The 19,205-nt window shown below is 39.4% G+C and overlaps 2 protein-coding genes across 5 annotated transcripts; both read right to left on the bottom strand.

The window, feature by feature from the left end:
- Window positions 1-1,095: 1,095 nt before the first annotated feature.
- Window positions 1,096-8,226, bottom strand: tfam (transcription factor A, mitochondrial). The gene is made up of 7 exons (XM_029527530.1): window positions 7,954-8,226; window positions 6,651-6,793; window positions 6,436-6,506; window positions 6,047-6,196; window positions 3,955-4,050; window positions 2,521-2,577; window positions 1,096-2,437 (listed from the first exon to the last, which is right to left on the bottom strand). The coding sequence occupies exons 1-7, from the start codon at window positions 8,037-8,039 to the stop codon at window positions 2,201-2,203; spliced, it is 840 nt and encodes a 279-aa protein (XP_029383390.1). The 5' UTR covers window positions 8,040-8,226; the 3' UTR covers window positions 1,096-2,200.
- Window positions 8,227-10,870: 2,644 nt separating this feature from the next.
- Window positions 10,871-18,907, bottom strand: ube2d1b (ubiquitin-conjugating enzyme E2D 1b). 4 transcript variants are annotated; one of them, XR_003842217.1, is made up of 8 exons: window positions 18,642-18,906; window positions 17,538-17,601; window positions 16,963-16,994; window positions 14,901-14,978; window positions 14,181-14,286; window positions 13,356-13,514; window positions 12,187-13,173; window positions 12,040-12,094 (listed from the first exon to the last, which is right to left on the bottom strand). XR_003842217.1 is itself a non-coding variant. In XM_029527318.1 (7 exons), the coding sequence occupies exons 1-7, from the start codon at window positions 18,663-18,665 to the stop codon at window positions 12,049-12,051; spliced, it is 444 nt and encodes a 147-aa protein (XP_029383178.1). In that variant the 5' UTR covers window positions 18,666-18,900; the 3' UTR covers window positions 10,871-12,048. The 4 variants fall into 4 exon arrangements, 2 of the variants coding, with proteins under 2 accessions (XP_029383178.1, XP_029383179.1); XR_003842218.1 differs by having other exon boundaries at window positions 12,053-12,094; window positions 12,187-12,280; window positions 18,642-18,907; XM_029527318.1 differs by lacking the exon at window positions 13,356-13,514 and having other exon boundaries at window positions 10,871-12,094; window positions 12,187-12,280; window positions 18,642-18,900.
- Between the last annotated feature and the right edge of the window lie 298 nt (window positions 18,908-19,205).

The following is a 19,205-nucleotide window of genomic DNA, read 5'->3' on the forward strand; positions in this document are numbered from 1 at the left end:
GCGTAGGGCAGGAGGTGTTCTTATTCCAAAGGAGCAGTCTTCAGACCTGAGTCAGTTCTGTATGAGCTCTCTCCTGAATGTAGTTGCACAGAGACATGGATGATATGACGTTGATAACTACAACGGTGCCATGTATGAAAAGAGTACTTGAGAGAATGAATAAAAACTCGTGGGCTCGTATGAAAATCAAGCCTAGTAAAGTCCAGAGGTTTCTCAATAAGTAGAGGGAGATTGAGTGATCGAAAGTTTGTAATAGATGAAAAAATTCCAATAATTAGGGAAAAACCAGTAAAGGTCTGCCCTACCTGAGTCTGTTTTTGTTTGCAGTATCTGCCTCTTAATAGGAAGTTTTTCCTTGCCACAGTAGCCAAGTGCTTGCTCTTGGAAGGCTTTGTTGGGTCACATTAATTCCTCCATGCAGTTTTTTCTAGACCTATTTGTAAATAGCCTTGATGTAACTCTGATATGATTTGATGCTATATAATTAAATGAACCCTGCTCTATAATGTGAAAGAATGGGTTCTGAGAACACACACTTTTGGCTACTGCATTCCTATGAGAGCTACACAATAAAAAAAAAAAATCCTGTTGTGATTATGTTTTCAGATAGCCATTGTAACTTGAAGTAGCAATGAAATAAAAAAAAATCTAATTTGATAGAAAAAGAAATCCCTGTGTGTGTGTGTGTCTGTGAGAGAGAGAAACATTAATTACTCATTCATGTTCTATAGTTCATCTGTTTCAGGGTCAGCTCACATTGAGTGAGGGCGGGGTAAACCCTGGACAGCTGACCAGTCCATCACAGGGCCAATACACAGAGACAAACAACAACTCACACTCAGACCTATGGACAATTTAGTCTCCCATGTCATGCAAACTGCTGTCCAAGTACCAAACAAACATATCCCATTTGGAAAATACAACATGCAGGTCCTGGCATCTCCTCGGTAAACAATGTAGAGCATTGTTTACACATATCAACTCTTGCAATTTGGATGTCACACTTGCCCATGATTAAATCTCACTTCTATTTTAATTAATTATGTAGCAATGACTCCTAATGACGTACAGTTTTTCAGGGGCCACAAAAGTTAATCTTGTTGTAAAAAGTCTTGTAGATGTTTATTCAGTAAACACACAACACAAAGGAAAACTTAAATTACCATCTAAACAGTTTGAAACACAAGGGAAAACTGTCAAATACATTCTTCATAATTAAGAGTGTGACTTCACATGAAGCGCAGAGAATCTGGGTTTCAGGATTATGAACTTTCTTTTAAGATAAGATAAACGAAGAGGATCACGCCCTCAAAATGTATTATCTGGCCTAACCAAGAGGAATTAACCATTTTATCGTTATTAATTATATGGATGATTTCATCATTTGGAACTTTCTTTTCTCAAACACCCAAGTTTCAGTTGATACTGGTTCTCATGTAGAATTTCACAGTTTTGGTTTGCCACTATACAAGCTTATGCTATACTATTAACAGCAATCATTCAGTCAGGTTGCATTTAAAGGAAAGGGAACCCTGCTAGTGTCTGATCTGTTAAGTAAGTGCTGACTGGAGTACTATTTTCAGAACAGAATGCAGCACTATTATTTCCTTTTCTGGGGCAAAAAATAGATTGAGTAACAGTTTTATTAAGTTTATTGTACCCTTTTAAAAGGACTACTTTGAACTGAGACAGACAGTCGGTAGTAGTCAGTAGTCACTGGAGTAAGAAACCAGTTCGGACCTTTCATGGATTGGATGGCAAGAAAACAGAATTACACCACACATTGTTTACATGAACAGAAAGGCATGGATGTTGTTGGGATGGCACTATGAACTTTTACATTCCCTTCTAGTTAACATCACTTTGGGAACACTGCAGACTGTACCTACACTATCTTTGTTTCCTACAATCACCCGAATGCCTCACTTGAATGTCTGGACTCTTAAAATCTTTAGATGAGACAGTTTTTTACTCCACCTAGACATTATGTCAAAATAATAGATGGTAATGATATCACACTGTATAAAAAAAAAAAAAAACGGCTTCAGGATTAACATGTAACAAGTTCAGTTGGTTTCCCCTTGAAGTCAAACAGAATACAGCCCTGTGCTGTCAGGGCTTCTGTCTTCAGATGTCATCAAAACTTATTCCCTCTAGGCTTCATGCATGCACATGCCCTATGTAGTCTAGGTAGTCCAGGTCATTTTACAAAGGTCTCTTTGGTTGTCTTTCCAGTTGTTTTTTTGCTTTCCTTTGTCTTGCCTTGCCTTGCCTTGCCCTTCTTCTCTTTAGCTTTCTGTGCTGCAAGTTTTTTCTGAGCAGACCGAGTACGGTCCCGGATCAAGTCATCTCGGCCAATCTCTGCCATGTAGTCCTCCCATGACTTAATCTCATTCTTATAGCGGACTTTGTCGTCTTCAGCCAGCTGTGTGTAGGTCTGTGAGGTGGCATGAGCACATAAGATCTATGTGAAAACATTTTACTCCATGTAAAAGGACATATGACTGTGTGTGTGCTAACCTGTTTCTGATGGCTAAACAGATTCTTCCAGTCTTCCAACAGTGACATCATCTTTGCCTGAAAGAACATCAGCAGCAATATTTTATCAACGACTGTTTTGCAAAGCCAGGGAAATTTTCTACAATACAAATACACAGGCCACCAAACTAAGACTCAAGTCCAGGACTATGTTAAAAATCACTTTCATTCTTGTAGTGGAGGCATATAGATACCTTGGAGTCTACTTTGAGAATACAGTGGGTCCTAAACTTGCTAATCCATTATTCGATGTGGCGGGAGTCTGATTGTAAATCATAAACATCAATTAACACCATATAATAATGTTAGTGGATCTCACCGACAGCATCTTCCTTACTGTGGCACCACATGACAAATTTTTTTTTATCCACCACACTGGTCAACAGGGCTTAAAGTATGAAAAAATTCTGGGCCTGAATTTTTTTCCTGGGGGGGTGCAATAGTAAACTATTTCTGGCATTATTGGCACGGTGTCGGAATACTTTTAATGCTGGGTTAAGTAGTTCCTAGTCCGACTCATCTTAACAACACAAACTCGCTAAAGTCAAAACAAGGTTTTTTAACAATTATTGGAATTTATGGGGTGCAGCATCTTGAACTTAAAACTTTGTTGGTCGAGGACCAGCTGTATAATGGTCTGGAAATGCATTCAGCTGAGTCTACCTGCAGTGAGGGACAAAGACTGTGTGTCCTTCAATATGTGAAGCAAGGTGTTGAAGAGCCACTAACAGCCTGATCTGGTCAGAGCAGCAACTAATATTATGCACTGGCTCTGAGTTTGCTCTCTCCAGCAGATGCTCAAATAGGTCTCCAATTCGGTGAGAAACACTACAAAAAGTCACACCTTCCAGCTGATGTAGCTTATTCCTAAGTTTTTTTTTTTTTAGTCCAGAATTTAGTCCTTAGTTGCTGCAGCAACACTAACACGTCTATAAATTTGAAGATGCAGAGCTCACTAGATCTTTCCTGCAAAGATCAGAAACAAATGCGAGAAAGTAAGGGTTAGGGTTAGCAAGTGTCACAGAGAAAAAATTTTCAGTTCAGAGCCACAATTACACCAATTAAGTGGTATATTGTTACTGTTGCATTTTTCTGTCAACATTTCCTTTGAATGCATTCATCTTCTAACATACCAGTCTTATTAAATAAATGTAAAAACTGCTTTTTAATCTTTGAAAAAGAGAAAAACGAAGCATACTTCAAATTCTTGCCATTTACTTCATACTTGCATCAGCCTCAGTGTATTTTTGAAGTTGTATCTCAGTTTTGTTTTTGAACAGTCACTTCACTCATCTACTACATAGATCACCTCATAATCTGAGGTGTGCTGTGAGCTTTTTTTTTTGGCAGAAGAAGTCTGGTCCCAGATCAGGTCATCTCAGCCTTTGCATGTGATGTCAAAGTGCTGTGGTTTACCTGTGTGGTAGCCCCTTTGGCCTCCTCAAAGTGCTCGGACATGTAAATGTTGAAAGGAGTTCGAGGACGTTTGGGCTTCCCCAGGCTGGTTAATTCCTGGATCACACAAAGACAGCAGCCAGAGTTATTGTTAGACAATGTTGATATTCAATATGCACCAATCCAATTAATTCCAGTTCAAATCCAAACCCTGATTTGGATATCTGCTGTTACTGATGCCAGAGCAATGTTTTCTTGAATTTTATTATTATTAATGTTGTTGTTGCTGGCATAATGTGCAAGATACACTAACCACACAGCACTTCTTATTAAAATAGCAAAAAATATACAAAAAGACACTTTATGCATGTAATTTAAATGTATTCCAAAGGTATTTATTTTAGGCCTCACAGGTGCGATGATACTCCTATAATGTTCTGAAAATGTCATATGCATTTTTGACTTCACTGAGTCTTTGAGCAATTTTTGTTGAAATGTTAACGCTGCGTATTTTACTAAGCTTCTATCTGTTTTATCTTTTTACTGTAATGAACACTGCCACCCCCCACCCCAAAAGACATAAGACTGCTCAACTCTAAGAATCTCAGTCGACTAAGAGGTCTACAGAATTTTTGGCATGGGCTCACAATTGCATTATGATTATAATTATGATAATAGCATTAGGGGGGTGACTCTGGGATGCCAGTGATCACTGTCTAGCCTCCTGGAGGTGTCTTGGACCTAACTAGAAGAAACATTGGTGAAAAGAGGTTCCCACCTGATGACCCCAAAGACATGTTAGCTATCACTGCTCACTGGCCTAGTTAGATATTATCTTCAGGGTACATAGGGCAGGGCGAAAGTTTGTTGTTAGGGAGTTAGACACTGAGTCTGGTCCATTTTTTGATGCACAAGTTTCTTGTGTTTACTCTAAATTTATACTTCATAAAAGCATCACAGAATGGAATCTGGATCGGTAATGTCTCTAATGTCTAAAATCAGATGAGTGAATTCTGTCAATATTGCCATCCAATAAATAAGACTTAGATTTCTGACGGGGGTTTTAATAAGTTGCTGTCAGCAAAAGAAAAGCAAGAAGAATTTTGAATACCATAGACTCTAGAGCAGGGGTCTCAGACTCGCGGCCCGCAGTACAATATTTTGTGGCCCACACCTTAATATGAAAATATAATAATAGTGTGGCTAGGTGCGTGACAGTGCATGCGTCAAACTTCCACCAGTAAGTGGAGAAACATTCATAACCCTGTGGAGAACGAGGAAGAACTGCTTTGGAGACGAAGAAGAAGAGCTTGTTTACATTCAGTGCACTATCGGTAGTTATCATGGACGCTATGGACGTTGTAGAAATAAACCTGTTGTCGGTGCTGCAAGAATAATAAAGTCTATGTTCCAATCAAAGCCTGTATCTGTAGCGCACCAGTATGTAGTATTTAATCATGTCTATTAATAAAAACAAACTGCAGCGTTTCACTGTTCAATGAGCCGTTTGTATATACATAGCATGCACAGGTAAACACTGTGGATGGAGACTGTCCAGGGTGTAATCACTGCCTTTCACTCTGTGTGAGTTGAGGATAAGCACCAGCACACCCCGCGATGCCAGTTGGTACAAAGCAGGTGAAGAGATATATATTTAGAAGATGAATGAATGAATAGCGTATCCGCGGCGCCATCTTGACTATGGTCCCTGATAAAAGGAGAAAAGCCTGCTGTCGCAGAGTGTCTTTTCTAATGATGAGATAGAATAAAATAGTAATACTTTAAACAAGCAGAATAAAGTCAGCTAAATAAACAGCAGAGATATATGTTCTTCTTCGTCTTCTGGCCGCGGTGGGACCGGCCTGTTACGCTCCCCTGTGGCGGCGCATGACATGACAGAAACGGCACAGAAGTATGCTGTGTTGTCAGCTATGTGCAACGAGAGGCGCGAGCCGTGTATACCCCGGCCTTAAGGCGCGCTTTTACTTTTTTTTTGTGGAATCCCTTATGCGGCCCACCCTCACCCAGACTCTGCCTCCAGCGGCCCCCCAGGTGAATTGAGTTTGAGACCCCTGCTCTAGAGCAATCTGGCTTTAACTATGGTATACCTTACCCTCTTCTTGCTGATGGCCGTCCTCTTAGCTATCCTCTGCCTCTTCACCAGGGCTTGCTGCTGGACCTGTGCTGGGGTCAATTGTGCCTCATACCGCTGGCGATCCACTTTAAACTGCTCCATGGCCTGCTGAGAGGCCTCCTTAAAAGGCTACACAAAAGAAAACTTGGGTCACAACAACAGTCCTGTATGTGGAAACAGTATGGATAGAGAAGAAAATATTGCACTGTGGGGTTTTGTTTTTTGTTTTCTTTTTTGTTTTTTTACATTTATTCAGTCTAACTGATTATTTACCCCATGTTTTACTCAAGAAAACCCAAAAACTGAGAGTGAAACTGAGAGTGAAAAAACTTAATTTAAACTCATCAACAAGTAAGATGGGGAATTACCTGCTTCTGTTGTGGGCTCAAGGATCTCCACTGCTGGGCAATCTTCCGGATGATATCAACTGATTTGAATTCTAATAGCAAAAGTTACAAGATGGCAGTTGTTAAAAAAATGCATTTTTTTTTTTTTTAAATTGTATTTAAAGCAGCTGCCACCATATCAGTACAGCAATCTTATAAAATTGAGAACTCAATATGTCAAAGCATTGTAGGTTTACCTGGATTTTGTCTGACTATGATTGGCTTCTGCTCCATAACATATCTCATGTATCCATTCAGTGGTCTCTTTGGAGGGCCGCTGAACTGAGAAGTTAGACGTTTCACTGGGGTGATGCATGCAGCAGGGAGGACACTGGTACACCTGCAGAACGTGTGCACACATACACATAAATGTAGACAATTGCAGAGAAAATTCTTAGATCATCATTCTCAAATGGAGGCAACTTCATACAAAACTCTGTTCACAAATGCAGGGTTTTTCCTGCATAGAAATTTTGGTGGCTGCCACCACCAGCTCACGGCTCAATGTTTTAATTGAAAATTCCATCAAGCGTTTCCCCGTCGGGATCTGTCATTTGTTATTTGCAACTGTAATTTCAGGCAACCGCCAATGGTGGCGCTGTGCCGAAATTAGCGGATGAGCCGGTGCAAAAAATGAATGAGTCTCTCACCGGCCAACCATCATAGACTTTCATATCATAATATCTTTGATACAGGAAAAACCACCAATAAATCCAAAAGAAGAAAAGAATTGCATGATGCTGCCTCAAAGGGAAATCCAGGGATCTCTAAGATTCTTGAAGGTTATTGTTCCAAACTGTTGAACGAAGTACTTAAAAAAATAAATGAATATACTTTAAAATAATACTTTTTTTTTACTTGTAATTAGTACTCCTAAAATAGACTGCAAGTAAAACATTTTCTTGAGCCAGTTGAAGGTGAGGTGCATGTGCGAGTGTGAGACCACGATCAGGCACCACTACTAACTCATTTTAAGCCAGGAAAACCCTGAAATGTGTATTGGTTATACATAATATGTTTGCCATACAGCCAAATAACACATATTTCTTCTAACAATCTGTGGTTCATGAGATGATATAAATAATTTACATTTCAGTATAGTTATCAGTATTGCTGTCTATTGCATCGCCTACATCTCAACTGCAAGAGGCTAAAACTGCAGCCCATGGCAAAGGACATGTTTAGTCTGCCTTCTGCAAGGTGCATTAGTTATGTAAATAGTACATTTTGCTTTTATTTAAACGTTAATATCATAAAAGCTCCCCGAAACCGCTCAAATAGGACGCTATTCAAAGCTGGCTCCCAACTGCTGCAATTTACCCGGAGTCGGTGACGGTTGTTTTCCAAATGCTAATCTACTCAGTTTCAATATGGTATATGAAAGTATCCCGTTTAGAACACAAATACGTGTAAAGACAGCTTAGCATGAACTAGTTGGCTAGCTCCCCTTCTGCTAAAACTCCAGCTAGCTGACAGACAGAGTAACTTCACGTTAGCTACCTTGCCAGGGTGTTTGTGCAGGAGAAGACACCGAAGGACTTAGCCACCAGGCTAATGCTTGCGGTTAATACACTAAACGGAGCCATGTCGGTGGCGAATTAACGTTGACGGCTGTTAGTTTGAGTATAGAATGGCAAATAGATTGCCCCACTGAACCAGCGCGTTATTAAAACCATGCATTAGATGATTGAATTGAAGCGGTGCCTTGTCCCTCCTCACAAGCAGCAACGGCGAAAGGCGCACTTTATCACTTCGGGAAAACGTTGACGCGAATACTTCCGCTTCCGTTTCGCTTCCTCTGAGGCAGGACGTAATGAAAAAGACAGTTACACTTGCACCGTGAAGAGAACTTAAAGCGGACCAATAAAACTCAACGGATCAAAACGATGGATTGTACAAAAACATAAAATTGTATCTTCAAATGATCACTGAACAGGCCGATGACGGTACACAATATTGCTGAGATTTTTAGGATGTGGATGTTTTTGTTGTGCACTTGATTTTATTCCCAGTAATCCGTTCAATTATAAAATGCTGTCACATTTTTAAAAAGGCAAATCGTTCAAGAGCTCCAGAACTGAGTAACTTGATACAGACTTCCTCCTTTTGACCCTCCTGTCGTGTTTGGGTCAAATCTGACCAATTTACAACTTAAAACACTCATAAATATTGTGTTTTACATCTGATTGCCTCAAGGCCTTATGATGTCCTCCACTACACAACCTTGTTACGCCTGTGGTGTTTCCCGGTCAAAAGTGACCGCCATAGGAAATGAATGGGTATCCAGACTATATTCATCCATCAGACAGAAAACATCCCTATTCACACCACCCCGACTCACTGACTCACACACACATTTCAGACTGAACAATGTCTTTTGCGGGTACACATCTCTTTCCCTCGCTTATGTGCCGATCCTCCCATGTGAACCAACTTCCCGATGAAATAATGTATCATATCTTCAGACAGATAGACAGGTGTCTGTTATGTGAACCCATCTCTTTCCCACGCTTTTGTGCCTATCCCCCACATGAACCACACCTTCCAGACTAATCAATGTATCATCTTCACACAGACCCCATATATATAGAATGATGTTTGCCTTGCACTCCTTTTACTCTGCGCACATTGAGTAGGCCACTGACCAAGCAGTTCTCTGTCGAAGAGGTTCTGGTCCAGCTTTTTGGACATGATGAAGAGGGCACTGAAATTGAACCAGAGATAGAGGAGGATGTCTCAGAAGTGGAAGACAACCTAGATTTTGATCCAGACTTTGAGGAGACTGACCAGTCAAGATGGAGAGGGAGAGGCACCTGAAGAACAGGCACCTGAGGATACATTCCAGTCCATGAGTGGACACTTGCTCTGGTCTTCATCCCCCCAGGACAGAGGAAGTAGAGCAAGAGTGGAAAACATCATAAAGATGGCACCAGGGCCAACACGGTATGCAACATCTCGTGTGGATGACATCAAGTCCAGCTTCCAACTCTTTTTACCAGAGTCCATCAAGGGAATTACACTTGAGATGACAAACCTGGAGGGGAAGCATGTGTTTGGGGATACCTGGAGAGAAATTGGAGACCTGGTAGATCTCCAAGCCTACATAGGTCTGTTGATTTTAGCTGGAGTGTATCGCTCAAACAATGAGGCTACAAAAAGTCTGTGGGATGCAGAGTCTGGGAGGCCTATATTCCGGGCAACTATGTCCTTACAACAGTTTCATGTCCTTTCAATAATTATTCGATTTGATAATAGAGATACACGACCCATCTGCTGGCGAAATGACAAACTGGCTGCCATCAGGAACATTTGGGACAGGTGGGTGAAGCACCTACCACTTATGTACAATCCAGGCCCTGATGTGACAGTTGATGAGCGCCTGGTTCCTTTCAAAGGTCGCTGTTCCTTCAAGGTGTACATTCCAGGCAAACCAGGTAAATATGGAATAAAGATCTGGGCAGCATTGGTGCCTCCTCTTATTCAAAGGCACCAGCACATTCCCTGCACACCAGCCTCTGCCAGTCTGGTTAGGAGTGTGCAAGCCCCAGCCCCAGCCAATGCCCTCGCTGCTCTCCCCCAACAAGGACATTGGCGGAAAAGGAAGCGCTGGGAGCTCTGTGCCCCTAGAGACAACAAAACAAACCTACATTTGCAAGGCCCACTCTGACCTGAGTATCACATGCCACTCGTGTATGAATACACACATACGCAACTTCATGTTGAGTTTAGCCTTTGGTTTTCCATTTAGTTTTTCCATTACATTTTCAGTGCCTATTTGTATTTTCACTGCAGTTATTTTATGTCTAATTCTATAAATTCATGTTAAACACTACTTTGAGACATTGTTCACAGCTAAAGAATGTTGAATAAAAATTTGGTGGTGAAAAATGGTTTTTGTGCTAATTTAAGAGCATTTAAAACAGACCAGTCAATTTTGACCGGGAAAACTAAAGTAAGGGGCGGGAGGTGAACACGACCGGAGGGTTAAAGCACAACTTTCGACTACTCACTACTTGAGATCCATATATAAATGGTCGCCCATTCTTGTGTAAAGGCAATTATTCTTTGTATTCATTATAGATTATTTTAGTTTATCACATTTGCTTTCTACAGTATTTATGAGTATGCTGCTGTACCATTTAAGGTTAAATACCATACATTTATACCAATACCAAAAAATATCATCAACATGCCAAATCACATAAAGAGACTATCCAGCCTCCACACATCAGTATTAAGTAATGGCATCAAAACTGAGCTCAACCATAAAAATCATGATTTAAAAAAAAGTATACCACACAGGCCTCAAAGTCACAGGTGCGTACATATGAACAGAGCACGGGATTGATGATTTTCTATGTCATCAATAGTTATATATACAGCCCGGGGGGTTCAAACAGAAGTTCACATTCAACAATTTGGTATATATTTTAATGGAGTTAAAAACGTGATCTTTGTTCTGGTGTAATCCAAACAGAAAACCAACATGACAACTATTCCTAGGGAGTAGTACATTATTTCAATGACATATTTACATTGGGATGACAATAAACAAAAATTAATAAAATTATACATGTGCAGAGAACTTTAATACTACACATTTTGAAATAATGAGAGGAAGAAGAGATGAGACAGCCATTACTTGCGATTTCTTCCATTTTGAGGGGAACTGCAATCGCACATTCATTCATTCACTCAAATTTAGTATCCCATCACTGAGAATGATGTACTGTTAGAGATCCATTATGATCTTTTCAGTATTCTTCTGTTCTTCTGACATACATTTCACACACGGACAAGATCATAATTGATCGTATATATATATGTACATATATACGATCGATTATGATCTTGTCAGTATTCTTCTGTTCTTCTGACATACATTTCACACACACACACACACACACACACACGTTTGTATGTTCTCCCTTGGCCTTCATGGGTTCTCTCCAGAGACTCTGGCTTCCTCCCTCAGTCCAAAGACATGCATGGTTTCCCATAGGCATCAGTGTAAGCTTGATTGGCTGTGTGTCTCTGACCTTTCCAGGGTGTACCCCACTGCTACCCAATGTCAGCTGGGATTGGCTTGACCTGCCCCCCCCCCAATCCATCCCACCACCAACCCTGAAGAGAAGAGAAGCAGTATAGACAATGAATGAATGACCATTTCCAGGCGTCAGCATTTTTCTTGCTTGCCTCTGATGGATGCTAGCAAAGAGCAAAGCTGGAATTTTCCAGTTATGGAGCAGTTTGGATAGTCAGTATTTTTATCCTGTTGCTCTGTTCCTCAGCTTCTCTCTTGTCGTGGGACTTCGTCCCTACATATTTTTATTTAAGAACGAACAATTCGTTGAAGCAGTTCGTCATAAATTTGTGTTTTAATAAATAAAATGCCCTCAATGCAAAAACATGTCTGTGTCAAGACAGAGCAAATGCTTGATATCATATTAATAACAACAGCATTACAGTGTGATGGAAGCTAACAAGATTACTTCATGATTCCACACTATAATTTACAGTGTGGTGTGACTTTAAAAAAGATGGAAAAACGGGGGGAAAAAAAAGAAGAAAAAATCTTTTGTTGGGCTTTTTTCTTTACATAGCATATTTTTGGGTCCATTCTTTTGCTAGTTTGTTGTATCTGAGGAGAGAAAAGATGAGAGTCACCAGATGTTAATATTGATATTTGTGGACAAAAAAAAAAGCATCAATGAAGCCACACGCACTACTCACTTGTCTTTGTCGTTCTTGTATATGTGCGCTATGTCTGGAACTAAGGGATCATCTGGGTTTGGATCACAAAGCAATGAACATATGGACAATAAAACTGAAAGAGAAATCAAAAAGAGTTCACATGTAGATTAAGGATGTTGAAGCAAGCCAGTTTAGTTGTGTTTAACCAAGAGCAATAGGGAACTTATAAATACGTAGAACTTTTAAGAAAGGTAATATTATGGTGGATTTAGCATGTGTGCAGCAGTGTCTTAACATAAATAATGATAATAATACTACTAAATTAGTTAGGAGAAAATTGGCACTTGAGAAGATTTTTTTTCTGAAGAAAGTTTTGTGAATTTAGCCCCAGAGCTTTAAGACCTTTGTGGGAATGAGGAGCCCAATGGAGGAGGACTGACAGCACAGACGTTGGAGCTTCAAGGAATAAAAAAAAAAAAAAAAAAAATACAAGAATAGAAAGAAGGAGTAGAAGTACAATACAAATATAAAGTTGGAGTGATAATGACAGTAGGAGAAAAGAGAGCCCAGCAGCAGCCTGCCAAGGCAAAAGCTGCATGAGAAGCCCAGAAACCAGCTGAAAGCCCTGGTCCAAGACCACCACAGCAGCACCAGACTGATAACCAGGGAGGTTAACAGGGTAATCAACTGGTAGACCTAGTACGGCCTTAAAAAAATGACACACCAGTGAAGAAGGGGGATTATCTCCTACCAGATGAGCAAAACAAGTTAACACCTTAACAGAAACGAGCCCTCTGTGAGTCCTGCCAGGCAGCAACTGGAGGGTACAAGAAGTAATGGCACTAGATGTGCGAGTCATCCTGGAGCATGCCTACTGGGTGGGGGACGACATCTTCACCAATGTGGATGGAGTTCCGTGCCTAATGGACTCCAGGGCCAAGGTGTTAATGACCCACAAAAACCTGAAGGCAGCAGGACACCTCAATGGCCAGTTCGCAAATGGTGCAGTGAAGTCCCATTTGGGATCTGGAAAGGGATGGTGTGGTTGTTAAGATAATCCGACCTGATAACCACCAGAGACTTGAGAAAACTACATCAAACCAGAAGAGACAGGGTTCCAGTGAGATTTTAGTTAGAGAGGCTCTATGCCAGGCTGATGAGGTTGGGATCTCTTGAGGGAGAAACATCAGTGAGGAGTTGGTACTAACCCGTGGAAGTGCCAGAAGTCACAGACCAAAAGATCAAGTAGAGTGAACTCTTGCAGCCACTGAAGCAAGATTCAAGAATGATTATGGAGACATGGCACCAAGTATATCCACAGTACAGAAGGGGTCATGCATCCACTGGTGAGACAGTATCCAGTGAACCTTGGAGCAGTGCATGAGATGGACACGATAGTTAGAGAACAGATAAGCGGTAGAAGATAAATAAATGAATGAATTAATCTTAATATCTGTGTTATCATGGCGGCGAGGAAGTCATTCGTATATCTGTTATTGATGTCTGTTACTGGGATACTGTTATTTCTACGGGCAGTAAAAACATACCAGAAGTACCAGAACTAAGTTAAAGTCAGTTCGCATATGTTTCTGAATGTCCAAGTCAAAATGGCTGAGTTGTTACCATTTAGTGCTCTGAGATGTGCTATAAACAATGATGTGAAGTACTCCACTTATAAATATATATATAAATTTAAGTCGAATGTCATGCACAACAGAACCAGTTAACAAAATCCCTGAGGAACATTGTATAAGTTAGTTCATTTTTTTGCAACACTACCAGTGGACCACAGTTAAATATTAAATATGAATGTATGAACTACACAAGAATCAAGGAATTGCTGCTTCTGCCAAACAGGATAGCTTTACACAGTGGTAATAATACAAATACTGATATTTTAAAAATGGGATAGTGAACAAATATGAATATTTACATTCTGCATGCTTAAAATAATGGCCAATGGAGATGTTATAAGTGTGTTGTAGTAACATTTGATATGGTGATCAACCAACCAACCAAGATTGCGCAATTACCTTTAGAGACTGTTAGTGCTGGTGACCACTGTGAACGTAGAATGTCCAAACAGATACTCCCATTGCTGTTAATATTTGGATGATAAATCTTTGTTGTAAATGCTACCTGTGGGGGAAAAAAAAACAAAAAAAAAACAAAACACACACACTAGTAGTAAAATACTACTAGTAAAATAAACTTTTACAGTCAGCACACAAGTGTTTCTCAGGATCTGCACTCCAGCAATTTCAAATTCCAGTAATGAATAGCTTTAATTTGAGGAGGTTTTCATCAACTGCAGGGATTTAAAAACTTGTGTATGTTTGTATTTCTGATAATTGGTATGGAGGAAGGAGGAAAGCTACCCTGTGGTCCGTATCATCCATAAAAGTTTTTCTAGACAGGGAGCTGTTGCCCTTGGTTCCCTACAGTGTTACCTGTATACAATGACTTTTCCTAGGCCTAAGTTAATCACACTGCTTAATATGACATCAAAACAGAGGAAACAGTTGGTAATATGCAACAAATAATATTGGATGGTTTGAGTTCAATGTTCTCATTTATTATTGAAAGTACCTTTACAATGATGAATACAACTTGGTGAGTATAATCTCTGACATCATTTATAAAACAGGAGGTGTTTACAGGGTCAGAGGGTTTCCTGGTTTTCCTGCACAACCAACAGGATAAATTCCACAGTGTAACATTACAAAGCTTTGGACTATATAACCAGCTCTTACCTTTGGTGGCTTGAATGGGTAGTCAGTAGGGAAGTGAATTGTGAGAAAGAAAACGCCTCCTTGATAAGGACTGTCACCCTGGCATAAAGATATGGAAGATATTTCTGTCAGTGTATTTCTTCACAAATAAAATAAATCAACTGCAACCAGCCAGTGAACTACAGCCATTTTGATAAAGAACAGGTTCTCTTTGAGGTATTCAGACTATGAAGCCTTTTATTGATGATTTAAGTGAATTATTGGCACATAGCTGCTCACGCTGAAAGTGAAGTTCAAAGTTACAAGGCTGCATCTATTTTTGGGGTTGCATGTTGGGGTTGTTAGGTGCTGCACACACCACATCTCTCATATTCAGGCAACTTTAAGTATTTAGATTTTTATTGTTAAGGTAATTTGTTTTAGTGGTTATGATGGTCAATAACTGTCTCCAACACATTGATTGAGAGATCTTATTGAGCAGGGGCATAATGAAAAATAGGTCCAAGTTTGAACAGTTTAAGTAAAATTAATCATAATTTTACTTTCCATACTGTCATGTGTGTCAACACCTAACAAAGTTCATAGGCACACCTCTGACGTCAACTTTGATCTTCTGTGCTGACTCTTTCAGTTTGACCTCCTGATAAAAATGTTCAATCTACATAAATTGCTGGTTATTGTCCTGTTGAACCTATTTTTACTGAAGTCACTGATTTCTTGAAATGTCAACCATTAATGGAGGTAATCCATCATGTCAATTTTACTTTAATATCAAACTACAATTCCCATTACTTACTGTTACATTACTAACCAAAAAAACAAAAACAACACACAGACAGACACACACACACAATATGGCCAATTTCTCCCCTTCAAAAGGCATCAGCTTCCTTTTGAAAAAAAAATTAAATAAAATAAACAAATAAATAAAATCCAATTGTACAGCAGAATTATGCTCTTGGTTTTTGTACAAAACAACATATGTTATTTTTATTAAATTCTTTAGCTGCACTACCATGGTGTTTGACTGCAATTAAAGGCAACCCAGGTGTAGTGATTTAAACTTGCAAAATAAATCCTGTGAGCCACTGCTCTACTAGTATTTGCCTAACTGACATGTTTTTCTTGGAGCAGGTCATTGGTTGATTCGCATCCACAAAAATCCATGCAGTGATACTCAAACTTGTTTATTTGCACATCATATATCATTTTATAGCCCGAGTCACTCTCCATACATTTGTAACCAATATAAACTTCCCACCCATTTTGCAATCACAACAAACTAATGTAAATGCACCCAAATAAACCTAAATATAACAAAATTCTCCAACACCAGCTATCACATTGCCACTAGTTAATTTATTAATCTGGCTTTGTGATACAGTTTCCCTGAAAATATATATTTTCATTTTCATTTTTCACAGTTAATGAAATCAACAACACTATTTCCTAATACAGGATATCTGATGGATATTTGCCTACTTCACTTGAATATGTTATCTAGTTAGTGTCACTTATTATGTATTTCTTCATGATATGGTATCATGATTAGCATTGTATACATGATATGTATACAAAGCTAATTTCAAAATTAATTCATTTACTTGATCATAGCCACTTTGTGTTACAGTGAAAAAGCAGTGAGCCAAAGCGATAGGCATTCAAAACAATTGAAAGGAAATGCAACAGCAGTCTAAATAACTCCCTGATGTGGCTGCCAAGTGTCAAAAGTGACACCTGTCAAAATTTTGAGGACACCCCCCTTTTGAATTTTATCATAAAAATTCATCCACTTTCCTCTATGGAATAATAATGTTTGTTTGTTTGTTTGTTTGTTTGTATCAAATATTTAAATTTTTGTAAATAGTTGTATTTCTTATTGTCTGTTCTTTGCAAGTCCATTCTTGATGAAGCATCTGTAACATAACTTAATTTAAGATGATGAAATGGAGGTATTTTCAAGCATTTTAATAGTGGTCTATGTAAAAAAGCAAAAAACTATTTAAGTCCATATCGCTAATAAGTGCTGCAAAGTAGTCTGTATGAAAGGCTTGAGAGGCTTAAGCCATGGCATGATACTCACTGGACCCATTATGGTTGCCTGCCAATGAAACACTGGAAGCAAAGGAGAAATAGAGATAGAGGAATGTAAGCTGTACATGTCACTGACAAAATGTTCAGCAGTCCATCATCCATTCACCTTTGTACACTCTTCCTGCAAAAATTAATGCCTCTGCCCAGCTGAGAGCTAACCATTGGCCTAGAATATAGACACAAACAACCAATCATGTTTACTTTTAGAGTTCCCAATCAACCTAAGGCACAAGTCTTTGAACAGTAGGAGGAAGTTACAATGCCCTGCTTACACACAGGCCCACGACTGTCCCCCCATGACGTAACAGGGCTAGCCACTGTATCATCTAGGTGCACCTGTTCATATTGCTGATTCATTTTTTTTAGATTAATTAGATCTTTAGTTCTTTGTTGATTTACTTGTTGGTTTAATGCAAATGAGTTGAAACAGTGACATAATTGGGTTTTACTGCCATGTTAACCATCAAAAATACCACTGGCACAGGCACTGAGCAGCTGTTCCTTTTAAATGTGATCAGGTGAGGGTTGCATCAATACATGAAATGTGCAATTATGTGTACTCACAGTCATCCCCCACTGGTCCAGCAGAGCACTGTGCTGGAGGGTCTCTCTGCAGGTCCTGCAGCTCCTGTTCAACCCAGCAGAAATATCAAGTTAAACTTAACAGGTCAAGTACCTGTTAAGCATGTACATTTTCAATTTTAGGTCAAACATTCTTCCCAGTTGTTCCTGGCATGCCTGACAAATTTTGGTTTCCCAAAGTGAGCTTAGCAATAGCGACTAAATCTGATAACATTTCAGATCGTTCATCAGCTGAGTCATGATAGTCGGGGTACATTGTTTTCAGTGTAATAATTGTCTAGCTACAAATAATTAGATCAATGCCACTCCAGCAGTGAGCAGGCAGTTCCACTATTGATGTTTCAATAACTTATATGTCCAGGGAGGCTTCCAACTTTCCTTCAGTCCTCCTCTGCCTTACTGTCTGCATCAGGGTATTTCCTTGTTGGAAAGGAGTGGCATAGGGGAGAAAATGAGCTTTCAGCCAAGGGAAGTATACACATTTAAAGCTATTAGGAAGAGTACACAATTTATCTTATTTATTTCCAGATAACGCATATAGTAGTGCATTTCTCATTTCCCCAGAAATTCTGAAGTTAATGAGGACTTAATAAGTGATGTTTTTTTTAGTCAGAAGATAACGGACAAGCTGCTGTCTATTACAAAAAGGCAATTCAAACGGATGTAAAGGAATAGCGTTGTGGAGTGCTGACTTTCCTGGTCAATGCAGCCAGTTGTCCAGTCAAGAGCATACGTAACAAGAGGGCTGTTGTTTGGCTACAAAGACAAGATAAACGGCTCGTACAATGATGGCTTCATTAAAAGTGACATAATGACACGGAGGTAGCTAAACGGGGCAGTTAGTAAGCTAACTTGGTTATTTCTAAACGACATAGCATGGAACTTTGAAGTTGTCATTTCGTGTGTTTTGTGTGGTGTCAACAAACAACGAATGCACAAATGTGTTACAAAGTCCGCCAGAAGTTGGTTTACATCGAAGGTAGTGTAGAAATTGATGATCATGAACCATAAAAACTCTGACGCTAGCCCCTGCTGCGCCAGTTAGCTGCCATTAGCCGGCATTCCAAGCTAGCAAGCCAAACTTACCTTCTGTATTCTTTTCAGCGCCATGAAGACTGGTGCTGGCCGCTTCCGAGCTCACTTCGACACGCTTTTAATTTTCAGTTTCAGTGTTATTGCTGACGACTTCAATGGCTGCAGATTAATCCCTGAGTACTTCCACGGTAAGGGATGTGTTTGTGTTTTAATAAAACCTCCTTTGTTTCCGCTTGTTTCTGTTTACGGTCGTGCCTGCCAAATGAATCCTGGGAAACGTAGTTCGCAAGTCACCTCAAGCATGTTTTCATACGTGCATATAGACACAACAAAAGTAAAGCACAGTGTTAAAAACGAATGTAACTAACCCCTAACCCTATTTATATTTTTTTTGTTTCCAGTTAATCTTAAATAATCATAGACCTGTATCTTTTACTTTCTAATTTAATATAAATTTTTACATTCTATCCCTATAATAACGAAGGATATTTATATTTCTCTTCTGTAACGTACCGAATTTCTCATTGGGATTTACGTACTTCTTATTCTTCTGATTCTTACTCTGATAATAATAAACTAATCAACTAACTTCTTGTGCACCAGCTATAAACCTGT

The sequence above is a fragment of the Echeneis naucrates genome, chromosome 19 (assembly GCF_900963305.1).
Source record: "Echeneis naucrates chromosome 19, fEcheNa1.1, whole genome shotgun sequence".
In the NCBI taxonomy this organism is placed as follows: domain Eukaryota; kingdom Metazoa; phylum Chordata; class Actinopteri; order Carangiformes; family Echeneidae; genus Echeneis; species Echeneis naucrates.

Coding starts and splice junctions, on each gene's coding strand:
- ube2d1b (XM_029527318.1), bottom strand. CDS start 18,665: ATGGCGCTGAAAAGAATACAGAAG. Junction 16,995..17,537: donor TGGACCAGTGGGGGATGACT/GTGAGTACACAT, acceptor CTTTGCTTCCAG/TGTTTCATTGGCAGGCAACC. Junction 14,287..14,900: donor ACCCATTCAAGCCACCAAAG/GTAAGAGCTGGT, acceptor TTTCCCCCACAG/GTAGCATTTACAACAAAGAT.
- tfam (XM_029527530.1), bottom strand. CDS start 8,039: ATGGCTCCGTTTAGTGTATTAACCGCAAGCATTAGCCTGGTGGCTAAG. Junction 6,794..7,953: donor TGCACAAACACCCTGGCAAG/GTAGCTAACGTG, acceptor CACGTTCTGCAG/GTGTACCAGTGTCCTCCCTG. Junction 2,578..3,954: donor CCAAAGGGGCTACCACACAG/GTAAACCACAGC, acceptor ATGTTCTTTCAG/GCAAAGATGATGTCACTGTT.